Here is a 13,449-nt window from a genome sequence, read left to right on the forward strand (position 1 = left end):
TCTTAGGTTTTTTTTTTTTTGCAAAATAAATTACTATTTGTCTGGGTTTAAATTCTTGGTTGTATATATTTTTGATATTTGTTATATCAAATGTAACCCATGACTAATAAACAAATTTTTAAAAGATTGTGGGTTTGGTTTGGATTAGATTTTCAGAGTACTTTTATTTATTAAAATTTAAGTAAAATTTAATTATATTGATTAGTAGTTAATGTAGTGCATTAATTTTATTTTAGCTGTCAAGTATTGACCAGGAGCTAAATTATTTACAAAGGCTTCAACATAGTAATCTTGTGCGTTATTTAAATATGACGTACAGTCAGAATCAAGATGCGATCATAGTTCATCTACTCCAGGTAATGTTATTTAATCATTTTTTTATTTTATTAATTTATTATTTACCACTATTTGTAATTTTTGAAGTTCCTTTAGGTTTCAGTAATGAAAATATTACAAGGGAGTGAATGTATCTGATTGTACAGATCATACATAATTTATAATATAAAAATTCACTATTTATAAATTGAAACTACTTTTTGATTGGAGAAAGATAAATCTGTATGTTTCTAGTAATAGTTTATGTAGAGATTAGCAATTTGTAATGCAGTGCACATTGTTTTTTTTTTTCCTGTGAAAAATAATTGATGCGGATAACACAAAATTGTTAGATAAATTGTAAAATTATCAGATGTATAGCCTGTTAGTTGTGTTTAAAAAAATGTGCTAGCAAGGATTCCAGAGTATCACGATAAAAATCATTAGGTATTTTTATGGAAATATTTTTCTATAAGACCATAGGTGCTTTCTTTCGAATAACTGATTGTCTTTGTTTGAATTAGGATCACCAATCATTCTGACATGTTCTTAATTACCATGATTTGTCAGACCACTTGCATATAATAAAGGATGTGTGTAAATGATTAGAATCCCATTCTTGGCACATTTAATTAATTTATGAACACATAGTTTATGGTATTCAACTAATTCAAAGCATGCACTCTTGGAATTCATTTGTTTGAACTCTTGTCTTGATCTTTTCTGAGCATAAATTAGTAATGTTACATATACTTAGTTATTCTGTCTCAAATCAACACTGAAATAAAAGACCATCTCAGATTTTAATAAAATTTGGTATATATAGGTGCTCTCTGTACTCTATATTAATATAGATCACAGGCTTTTGCGGTCATTGACTGAAGTGGCTTGTCTTCTGGGTTGTAGTCGCGTCCAAGGCGAATATATCATCTACGCTTTGGTTGATGCAGTCGCCATCATCAGGGTAGAGTTACATACTGAGTCGGTGATATATTCGCCTTGGACACGGATACAACCTAGAAGACAGGCAACTTCATAGATAAAGTTGTTAAATTTTCTAAACTGGTTGCTTTATAAAGATGTCATAATCGTAATCTTTTGTCATTTAACACATAGTGTTATAGAAATTGTCATCATATACAATAAAAGTACATAAATTACATACACATACTTACATAATTTACACTAGCGTAAATTTACTCAAACTTAAGTTCACTTAAATTTACATGATTCCATTCGTCAATGATATTTGGTATTTTTCCTAGTGTCTATAGAGAATACCTATGTGCCAAATGTTATTGAAATCTGAGCTGGTGAAGTGAAAAACTAATTAAAATCTTGTTGAGTTTATGGAATGACTACTACCTACTGTTATGCCACAGCCAAATGATTGCTTTGTCAGGTATTAAGTATTGTTTTAGTACTATGATTGTTGTGTTAATTGTTGACTAAATAATTAATATGGCCAAAGAACCAATATCTCCTTTGTCAGAAATCAGAGAATAAATGATGATGAAACTGTATGGAGGGTTATTGGCGAAAGTATAGCCAGTGACTTAAACAGATTCTCGTGGTCGTGAGTTACCTGGGACAGTCTCCCTTTGCTTCTGTTGTGGTCTGTGGTTGAAATAGTTTAACTGATATACCATTGCCATTCTAGATTAAAGCTCTTTTACTGATGCAATTTTTTGATGTATAAATCACTTTCTACATTATAGTTATATATTAAAAATTAGTCATGTGTCAGTTCTGGTTCTCTGTTCTCAGTTCCACTGGTTCTCTACAATATAACTGGCACTGATTACAATAAATTTAATCCTGGTACAATTACCATGGAAATCTTTATAGCCAGACAATTCTTTCTTGGTGAAAATCTGGTAAAAGCCTCCTTGTGGGCAATACTATTAACCTTGTCCTGTATAGCATACATATATGTGTTTAAAAAATAACACAGAGGCTCAATATACTATAATTATAATAATTATTATAAAAATAAACTATGTAAGAGCATATCATTTTAGAGGAATCATGTAGTTTCAACTCTGTGGAGGCGACGACGTACAGCTGTCGAATCAGCAAGTATTCATGAGTTGACTGCTTGCTGAGATTCGCCGCCCTAGTGATTCCGACTGTCCCAAGGTGCATTGTGTTTGGGAACCCTGACATGTAATTTGGCTGCGGGGCAAAGGTGAAGTGAGTTCAAAGGGAGACTGCGTTATACAAGTTCAAGAGAACGTTTGGTAGAAAGAGCTAATGTCAGGCTGTGCAATATTGCTAAGTTTGTAATAGTACTAGAAATGCATGAAGCTGCTAAGAAGTATAGTAGAGTTAGTAAGGCGTCACAAAGCTTACCGCGGTACATAGTACCTACAGTGGGTGCTTGCTAAGGAGGTTCTAGATCCGACCCTTTGGTAGAGTAGAGCCTACAGTGACTAGACTTCATGTTCGTGCAGAGACTGTGAATAAATAGGAAGGTCCCTAGAAATACCTGTCACTGTATTAATTGAAGGGCACTATGACTAACTCCTGAGAAACCTTAATGGCAGGCAACTAGTGTGAAGATTGTGAACCCAGCGCCCTCTCCATTCCCCATCCCTCCCTTTTCTCCCTATCCATCATCCATTCTTCACTCATTCCCTTTTATTCCAGTTTAACGATGGTATTATCAGAACTTTTGTTACGTTAAACTGAGTGAAAGAACATTTCGGCAACTAACGTAATGTGGTCAGAAACTCTCACCATTACATTACTATGATATATAATTTTCTACTATTCGTGAACTGCAGGTATTTGCAATAACTTTTACAATTGTACATCACTTTAACTTGTCCATCAAATAATGTGTGTATCTGTGAACATCCTCTTTTAAAAGACCTTTGTCAACTTGAGGGATTCGGCCCTTCTTCATTATAATAACTGCATTGATATAATATTAGATGAGTTTATTATAATTTAAGTTCAGAAGGACCGGTATTTAAGTTTTTCTCAAACAATTTTTAATTGGTTTGCGTAAATTAAATATTCACACAACAAAGAAACAATTGTTAATTCTTATCATTAGAAAAATATTGCAGCACCACAGGATGTTTGTTCTGTACTGCTCTAGCCATCTAATGACTCTATAAGCAACTGTGCTACATAGTTTGTTTTTCAAAGCCAGGCTTATAATCTATGCAAGAACTGCAATAATACAAGTAACACATATTATAAGTTCATTTGCAACATGAGAACACATTCATTTTCTCGTTACTGAGGTTAGATGTTCACAGATCACTGGTGAGTACTGAAAGACTCACTTAGATTGTTTTTAATAACCAAACTGATAACCAGGAAAAAAGTGGAACCAACACACCACAAATCATATGTTGCAAAGTAAAGTGTTCATCTTTTTCAGGAATTTGTTCATGGCACATCGTTGTCATTCTACATCGTTAACCACATGCCTATGGATATAGAAATTCTGCGCTTCTCTGTATCAGGGATATTGGCTGCATTGTCGTTCTTGCACAAGAATAATGTCGTGCATAAAAATCTTCGAGCTAGCAGTGTGTTTTTGGAAAAAAGTGGTGAGTTCTGTTTTATTTGTTTGATGTTGGGTAAATTGAAGAGGATTTTTTTTTCATGTAAACTAGTTGCTATACAGAAATTTCTGAAATTCATACATCATAGTATTTTGTACCATTTTTTTCTAATAGGTGTGCAAGATGGTAGACAAATATTACTTTGTGATTTTTAAAAACTTTTGGTTTTTCTGTGTTTTCTTATTATGTGATTCTATTTTGTGACTTTGCAATAGAATTAGAAATTTGCATAAAGTTGGTGCATTTTACTGGATGTCCATAAAATAATTACCCAGTTTCAATGGTACATATATTGTAACAGGTTAATTTAGACTATTTGCAATGAATCATACATCAAATTTAAGGTAAACTAACCTAGTCTTTCTTACAAATGTTCTCCTTTCAATATGTGCACCTTTAGTGCACCAACCTAAAATCAAATGCTTCCCACACTTTTGGTAATACGTCTGGATTAATTGAAGCAATAGCCTCTTCAATTCTGTGTCTCAGCTGTGGCAAATCATTAGGTAGCAGCGGAATGTAGACACAATTTTTTATAAAGCCCGAAAGGAAAACATTGCATGGCGTTAGTCAGGTGAATGTGGAGGTCAGTAAAAAAGAGTTCGGTCATTTCGACCATTAGGACGAATCCAACGGTCAGGGACTTTGACATTCAACTACTCTCGTACAAACGAAATGCACGTTGAACTGAAATTACAGATTCACTCTTAGCAAATTGTAGAACACAAACGCTTAATGCTTAGGAGTCGGCATTTTGCGTAGGTGGTGTTGCAAGTAAGAAAACAACAAAGCAGTACTCGTGCATGTGCTTATCTAAAACTGTTTGAGTTACTCTATAATTGTGACCTTGAACCAAAACTCTACAATGCTTTCAGTTGATACTATTAAAATTTTTAACTGGTGCATTCTTTAATGGACGCACTGTACTATGTTACGGATGTATAATTTCAAATTTGTTAATACTAATTACTGACAGTTAAAAGATTGTAAATATCTGGTCTGCCCAATCTATGTTTTGTATTGGTGTTGTCCATTTACTGTACTGGATTTAGCAACCATGGTGGTTGAGTGATCAGATTCCACTTCCCTCCCACCAAGGTGATGTGGACCTGGTTACCGGCAGGGCCAGATAGAATTTTTCACATAGGTGGGATGTTGCCTTGAGCCAGAGAATTTTCTCAGGGTTCTCCGATTTTCCCCAAAAGATGCATTAGGTTGCTACTCCATCTCAGAGGTTCACCTCTCAGCCTCTCTAATGACCTCAATGTCAGTGAGATGTTAAACCTTGATTGATTGATTCATTCATTCTATATACTACAGGGTTCGTTAGTCACCTTAATTTTTGTATAAAAATGTCCTTAATTTGATTTTTATTGCTTAACTCGTCATTGGTCGCGCTATGAGCATTTTGCTCACCTTAAGAAATATTCTTTTACTGTTATTGTTTTTATTGCTGCTTGGAGGTGTCTTTTTTTCTAGCTGAGTTTTGAACCTTCATTATCAAGTCACTAGGTGGCTGACAGAATGTAACTGATACTTGGCCTTGATATAAGTATTCGCTTACAGGCATGCACGCCGCATGAGCAGTTTGCTCACAGTGCGACCAGTCGCGTTGCTACACTTGCGACGACTGTTCGGTTTGCAATGTGCTGTGTTTAGTCGTGGAATATATTCTTGTGAGACTAAATCTAATGATTCGTGGTATTACTTATTGAAATGAATCGGGGGAAGAAAATTGTGGCTTTGGCTCTTCAACAAATCGCTGAATGTTCCAGAACAGGTAAGTTATGTTATAATTATCAATATTTTGTTTGAAAATACAAAAAAATATAAACATATATTACATAAAACATCAATTAACATCAATAATAGTAAACATTAACATTTTGTCACAAAATTGTTGATTTTCGTATAAAATAAGAAATTATTACTATTGAATACGGAAGTTGAAAAGCTGAATTTGGATAGAAGTGAGACAAGATTTTATAATTTTGGAAAAGCACTTAGGAATTCCAGAGGATGATATGTAATTGTAGTCTTTCCATAGTTTTATGTTTCTATTTTATTTTTGACTAGAATTTTCAGTAATGTAATATATATTCTGTGCTTTGTATTTACAGAAGTTCCACCATGGTTGCCGGATAGGTTACCACCGGAAAACCAAGCAGCCGCAAAGATAAAAATTTTGACCAAGATAATGTTGAAAAATCCTAATAAAGTTAGGTGTTATAAAATGTAAATTTCCATGAAAGCAGTTAATTTTGATGTAGAAATTTTCTATTGCATAATGTGTGTTCTATTAGTCATAGTCTCAAATGTATAACATAAATTAGTGTGCCCTCAAAAGACTCAGTAGATTTAATAATTTTTGTGCTAGAAATGGTGAAGTTGTGAATGATGTGTGATTTTCTGTTGCTTCCAACACTACTGCATTTATTGTTGATGTATTCGTAGGCCGGACAAAGGAAACTCAGTATACAGCCAAATAGTTTATTGTGTTGATGATTTATGTAAAAAAAATTTAAAAATTATGTGATAATAATACAAAATATTATTTAAACAAGCAGAGTTGTTTCATTTGCAATATGTAAAAATATTTGGCCTTTAAAAAGTGGTTAAGCACGACTCTAATCGTAAAATTAAGTCTGTGAGCAAAATGCTCATGCGCGACCACTGGTGTAACATTTTACAATGCGACCAATGACGGGTTAAAGGTCCTTAAATATCCTTCAATTTTACTATGGATACTATAAACTTATGTTTTTCCAGTCACATTAAAAGTAGCACTGTGCTGGATCTCATGAATTGGGAAAAGTTTCAGGATCACAAAAGGTTTTTCTCATTCAGAGGAAAATATTTCCAGAAATTTTTCTGGACTCTTAAAGTTATTTATGCGGTGCATTTTTTATTTTGTACTTCATTTGCTATTTAAATTTTGAGAAGACTATCTACTTAACATGCATAATTAACACCTGTTTTATTGGCTAGCAACATTTTAGCAGGAGGAGAACCAGTCAAGTTGTTAAAAATAGGTTAAACCTATCAGCACACTGATAAGAATAAATAGGTTTCTGTAAAACAGAGCATTGCGTGATGATTAGTTCAGGGTCATTCCATACCAAATCAACCAAAAAAAATTATTTTTGACACCCATCGTCTCAGATTTTGACGAAACTTGGCATGGTTGTTCAATTTATTGATATAAGTAACCATACCAATTTGTTTTGCTCTATCTCTAGTGGTTTAGATTTTACAGCCCCTTAAAGTTTATGGATTATTGGCATTTTAACCATCTGGCCGCTGTTAACTAGATGTGTTGTCCGATGGAAAAAAATTCATATTTTTTTTATTTACTAACCATTTTGTCTGAAAAAATTCTTGTGTTTGGATCAATGTCGCAGGAATAATATAAAAAATGAACAAAACTACTAAGTGTTTATTTGGAACCATAAAAAAATCTCAAAGTGTAATTTTTATGATTATCGAAACAAAATGTAGAGTTTTACGGAAAATGGTAAATCTCATAAAGGCAAAAGAATAATCATGAAATCTCTGTTTTATTTTTGTTCTAAAAGATATGTTCTACCACATTAAACAGTAAGATTCGTGGTTTTTTTACTCCTTTGATAATTTTTTTCACTTCAAAACACAAAAATGAGTTAATTATTTAATTTTGATTAAAAAGCTGCTTTGGCCGCTATTTGCCACCTGACTGTGTTTCTGAATTATATACAGATGATTAAAATACCACATTTTTCTTTTGGTATCCCACACACTTTTTTATAAAATAAGTTGTCTTACTTGCTCCTTCCTGTTTCCCACGCTGTCAAAGCCCTGCATTCGTGCCATGACACCATCCTGTTCCTTTTCCACTCGCAAATACATAAACAACTGCCAGTGTAGTTTACCTATTTTTTGTGTTTGTGCCTGGCTGCGGACTTCACACACCCCTTCCTCCGTCTTCTGTGCTCGCCCTCTTCCAGATCCAGATGCAAGATCTTCCTAGGAGACAAGCCATAAGGCCAGCAACTGATACAATCCGTGCATAGAGAGAGAGCACGGCGGGCTGTGTGTGACCTTCTGCATGTCCGAACCTGCCTTCCCATCACAGCAGCATTATTTAATATAGCTTCCATGTCAGTCCGTCACAGGCAGTTGCCATGAAAGAAGTAAGATTGGTGCTTATACATAACAGTCAATTAAGCATTTCAGTAAATGAGTGTTATTGATAGTATTTGTGTGTTTTTATTAAACTAAGTGAGTACCAAAGTGCATTGTTGTTATGTTTTGTTGAACAATGGAAAAAAAGTGCAGTGTTGGAGAAACTACTGAAAGTAATTGCCATCTGTTACACTATGTCAAGGACAAGTCTATACAAGGTATTGAAAAACTTTCTGAAGAAGATTTGAATCTTTTGACATTATGATGTGAATCCAACAAGTTAACAACTGTTTGCCTTCACCATAAAAGTGTGTTTTTAAAGAAGTATGAATTTTTACAAAAGGTGAGTTGTGATCCTTTCAAAAGACATAAAACTGTTTTAAAAAAGCACTTAGTGTTTTAACTGTACAACAGAGTAGAATCATCTTATCAAAAGGGTACAAGGTTAAACCTGGTCAGAAACTTTGTGCGTTTTGCAGGAATAAACTTTTAAAAGATAAAGAAGCTGACAAGGTTGAAAGTAATGATGAGCACGAGAATGGACAAACAAAGGATATAGGACTAACATTTAGAGATGAACTATACCAACTTCAAAAAATTACTGTAATTGACGAGCTAAATTCTTCCTTTCATGAAATTGGATGTTCACCAATGAAATTACATACACCTGGTCATCATAGCAAATCAAGTTATGCTAAAGAAAAGCTACAAAAAGTTCATGAAAAAGTAAAATCAAAAATTGAAACTGTTCTTGAAGTTTATCTACCAGAAGAAAAATACTTGTTGGAAAAAAGTATGTTGTAGAACAGTGAAGACATGGATAAACTAGTGAACATTATTAAAAAGGAAATTATAGGTGCATCAAGAAAAAAAACACATTCAAATGTTGACAATACCAGCTTCTCTGTTGTGGTCAAGAAAAAAAAAAGAAACTTTTAACACATCTGATTATTCTGTTCGTAAGGCTCAACATGTGTTTAAAGACAAGGTTTTTTTTAGGCGAACCAGACCCTAAGAAAGGGAAACAGCTAAGCCTTGAAACTATTGATTTAGTGAAACAATTTTATCAGGGTGATGAACATTGTAGAATTCTGCCAGGGATGAAGGATGTCGTGAGTATAGGAAAAAAAGATTTATGAGGGAAAGCGTTTGATTTTGTGTAATCTTTCTGAGCTATACTCAAGTTTTAAATGGGAGCATCCTCATTTGAAAATAGGTTTTTCAAAATTCTGTTTCTTGAGACCTAAATGGTGCATTTTAGCTGCTTCTAGTGGCACACACTTAGTATGCGTGTGCACAATACACCAGAATGTTATTTTATTGATTCATAAGCCGGTATAGATGAAGATTACAAAGAACTGATATTGCTCATGGTTTGTGAAGGAGCAACAAGAGAATGTATGTTAAGGCATTGTGACAAATGTTCATCAAAAGATAACCTTGTCCATTTTTTACAGACAAAGTTTGAAGAATATGACAATGAAGACGTTATTGAGTTCAGTCAGTGGGTTTCCACAGATCAAACTGAAATGATGAGGTGTTCCAGCTCTGTTGTTGAATTTATAGAAATATTAGTTGTAAAACTCAACAAATTAATATCTACCTCATTCTTACATTGCCAAAACACAAGCATCTACTTTGAAAATTTTAAAAGAAACAGCTCTTTCCAATGTAGATGTAATTTCAATGGACTTCAGTGAAAATTATGCTTTCACGATACAAGAGGAAGCCCAAGGTTACCACTGGACCTCAGATTCATGCACTATTCATCCTGTAATCATTCCCTGCAAGGATGCAACTGGCAAAAAACTTGTTCTACCTTTTTGCATCATATCTGATGAACTCAAACATGATGTAAGTATGGTGTACGAAATCCAAAAAAATATGACTGCCTTTTTGAAAGAGAACCACCCACACATTAAAGAGATTCATTACTTTAGTGATGGGTGTGCAGCACAATATAAAAATAAATACAACTTCGTAAACCTGTGTCTACATGAGAGAGATTTTTTACTGAGAGCTCAGTGGTCATTTTTTGCGACCAGCCATGGCAAAACGGAATGCGACGGAATATTGAGGCTCGAAGAATTAGCAAGGATGAAAAAGCAGCTATTATTTTTAATTTATTAGCATTCAGCAAAACTATCTCGTGAAATTAGAAGATTTGTACCCTGGATGTTTTATTGCTTGTGTTTATGACAGCTTCTGGTACTTTGGCATGGTGAATGAGATAAATGCTGAACAAAAAGATGTCACGGTACAGTTTCTTCATCCCTGCGGACCATCACCATCCTTTTTTTGGCCCAAGAAAGAAGATACGTGTGCTGTGCCTATTCCTCATATTATTGCTACGGTGGAACCGCCAAAAACAATGACTGGAAGAACCTATCAGTTTTCACAAGAATGTATGACAAATATCCAATCAAAATTTGACAATGTAGAAGAATTTTGAAGTACAATGACCTAACAGTGTTACAACCGCAAGAACTGTAAGCCTTAAGAACATAGGAGTATTGCATGTGTAAGTAAACACACTAATGTTTTATGTAGTGTAAATTAATAATTATATTTAAATTGAACTGCAATCTCATTACTGAGGTCAGTTCTGTTCGTATTTGTGAGTGTAAAGAGAACAGGTTAATGTCATGGCAGGAATGCAGGATTTGACAGCATGGGAAACAGGAAGCAGCAAGTAAGGTAATTAATTTTATAAAAAGGTAAGTGGGATACCAAAAGGGAAATATGGTATTTTAATCATCTGTATATAATTCAGAAACACAGGCAGGCAAATAGCGGGCAAAGCAGCTTTTTAACCAAAATTAAATAATTAACTCATTTTTGTGTTTTGAAGTGAAATAATTTATCAAAGGAGTAAAAAAACCACGAATCTTACTGTTTAATGTGGTAGAACATATCTTTTAGAACAAAAACAAAACAGAGATTTCATGATTATCCTTTTCCCTTTATGAGATTTACCATTTTCCATAAAACTCTACATTTTGTTTCGATAATCATAAAAATTACACTTTGAGATTTTTTTATGGTTCCAAATAAACACTTAGTAGTTTTGTTCATTTTTTATATTATTCCTGCTACATTGATCAAAACATAAGAATTTTTTCAGACAAAATGGTTAGTAAATAAAAAAAATATGAATTTTTTTCCATCTGTCAACACATCTAGTTAACGGCGGCCAGATAATAAAAATGCCAATAATCCATAAACTTTAAGGGGCTGTAAAATCTAAACCATTCGAGATAGAACAAAACAAATTGGTATGGTTACTTACATCAATGAATAGAACAACCATGCCATGTTTCGTCAAAATCTGAGACGGTGGGTGTCATGGTGTGGTTGAACTGACATGGAATGACCCTTCAGTTAAAATGCGGTGAATAGAAGAAAAGTTGTGTAGAGATCTTGGCTACCAACATATAACATTTTTCAGATTGCCATTAATTTGTATATCTTTGTTTTATTTTTGAGTTTTACTTATTACAAATTGGTTATTGTTATTGTTTATTATTAATAAAATATAAAGCCACCTATAAAAAGCACAAAGAATAATGTGGTATTTAGTAGTTTTGACAGTATTGTTTGCTGATCGTAATTTGGCAACATTCAGCCTTCTATTTTATCTTCATCAATTCCATCAAGCCGGAAATAATGAGAAACAAGTTGATTTCGAAGCATGCCGCCTTCACAAAGAGCAGCTTAATTGCTGACTATGAATCATGGATGGCATTGAAAAAATACGACTTGAAATATGAAATGACCTTTGTCAATCTAACTTCAAGACCTGTCTGAAGATATAAGTATGAATTCCAACCAAAAACTATTTGCAGACAAAGGAAAAGTTGAAATGTGGTTATTTCCTCGATAGGTATTAATAAAACATTAATACATTAACATAGAAATTCAAATCACCTGTTGATTTTACAACATGTTTTTCTTGCACTCTCACACTAATATTAAATGTTTTATTAGTGAGGACAGTATTTGTGGTGAGTTGCGAAAAACAGAATTAACTCTGAAATGTGTGTCAGTACAACAATAGCACCTTAATGCACATAACTATGCCATTTAATTCCAAAATACTGGTTAATTTGTTAAATTAACTGAATTTGAACAAAATTTTACTCAATGCAGTATTTTATTCATTTACATCACAAATGCAATGAGTGTTATTAGTTTAACATATATTTCATAACACAATACTTAGACTAAGAGGATTTTGAAAATTAATTAGGTTTCCCAGTTGATAATGCACCTCATATTTACCATGCAGTTTTTAATGTAACTGTCTTCACAAAATAAACAGCATTTATTAAAATAAAACCAATTACATTGAAATAGTTCATTCTAAAAACAAAATTAAGCAATAAATGAAACAATAAAATTTTGTCTTTAATTTTAGAGGCATAAAGCTGAGAATACTTGTGTTTTATTGAATTTGGCAAGTATGTTTCTTGACTTATTTTGTTTTGCCGTTAATAAAATTACAGAAAAAGTATGTTAACAAATGGACACCAATACAAAAGAATGCACAAATTAAAAATTTTTTTTTAAAGATTTATGACTTTTTAAGAATTGTACTCATTAACAAAATTACATATATTGGTACACTGACTATTTATTGTAATTAAATAGTCTGTTGTAATGTACATAACTTTTGTTTTTATGTATTATTTATATTTTTCAATCTAATAAAAATCATATAACTTGAATTCATTTAAAAAAAAATTATGTGTCGCACCGTATCGAATAAGGCGGTATTTGTTTGTGATGTGAAGTGAAAAATGATAGTATACATCCTTTAGAATATAAATTGCAAACAAGCATTTAGTTGTAGCATGCATGACATTAAATTTTCTTCGCAAATATATTTTGAAAGACTTAATTAACATATTAAATCATAGTTGGCCTTCTTTTCTTGGTCTGCCATATTTTATTTCTGTCGTATTCCGATATTAGTCGTGCCCCTGCTTCGTACTTATATGAGTTGGTCGGTGGACTAGCAATGTTCTGGTTCTTTGAAGGAAAATTTTTGGTCCGAGAATGGTCTTTCCTTAGTCTGGATCAAAAAGACATAGACGCTCTACATGGAATTTGGAAGAAAAGCTTAATATTATGGATTGGAATATGGTAATGTGAAAAAATCAGATACTGCAATAATTTTAGTGTTTTCTTGTATTTAATTTCTTGGCATGTAGAGTAAAATGGTTTGTTCCTGCTTCCTGTCTTTAGTAAAGCTTGTAGTTGAAGATTGAACAAAAGCTTACAAAGCTCAGGAAATTTTTTATTGGCTTTTAAGATATCTTATTTCATTCTGTTTAGTTGACCTACTTTGTTACAGTGTTTCATTAAGGTAACAAAAAATTTTGAAAGTAAT

The 13,449-nt window shown here is 32.9% G+C and overlaps 1 protein-coding gene across 2 annotated transcripts in view; it reads left to right on the top strand.

Annotated features, from left to right (window-relative positions):
• LOC134535770 (eIF-2-alpha kinase GCN2) overlaps positions 1–13,449 on the top strand; it is a 111,320-nt gene that overhangs the window by 29,342 nt on the left and 68,529 nt on the right. For both annotated transcript variants that reach the window (XM_063375020.1, XM_063375028.1), the window contains exons 8-9: positions 237–356; positions 3,710–3,881. In XM_063375020.1, the coding sequence (XP_063231090.1) occupies positions 237–356; positions 3,710–3,881 (292 nt within the window). The remainder of the gene's footprint in view (positions 1–236; positions 357–3,709; positions 3,882–13,449) is intronic.

Source organism: Bacillus rossius, chromosome 1, assembly GCF_032445375.1.
Source record: "Bacillus rossius redtenbacheri isolate Brsri chromosome 1, Brsri_v3, whole genome shotgun sequence".
Classification (NCBI taxonomy): Eukaryota; Metazoa; Arthropoda; class Insecta; order Phasmatodea; family Bacillidae; genus Bacillus; species Bacillus rossius.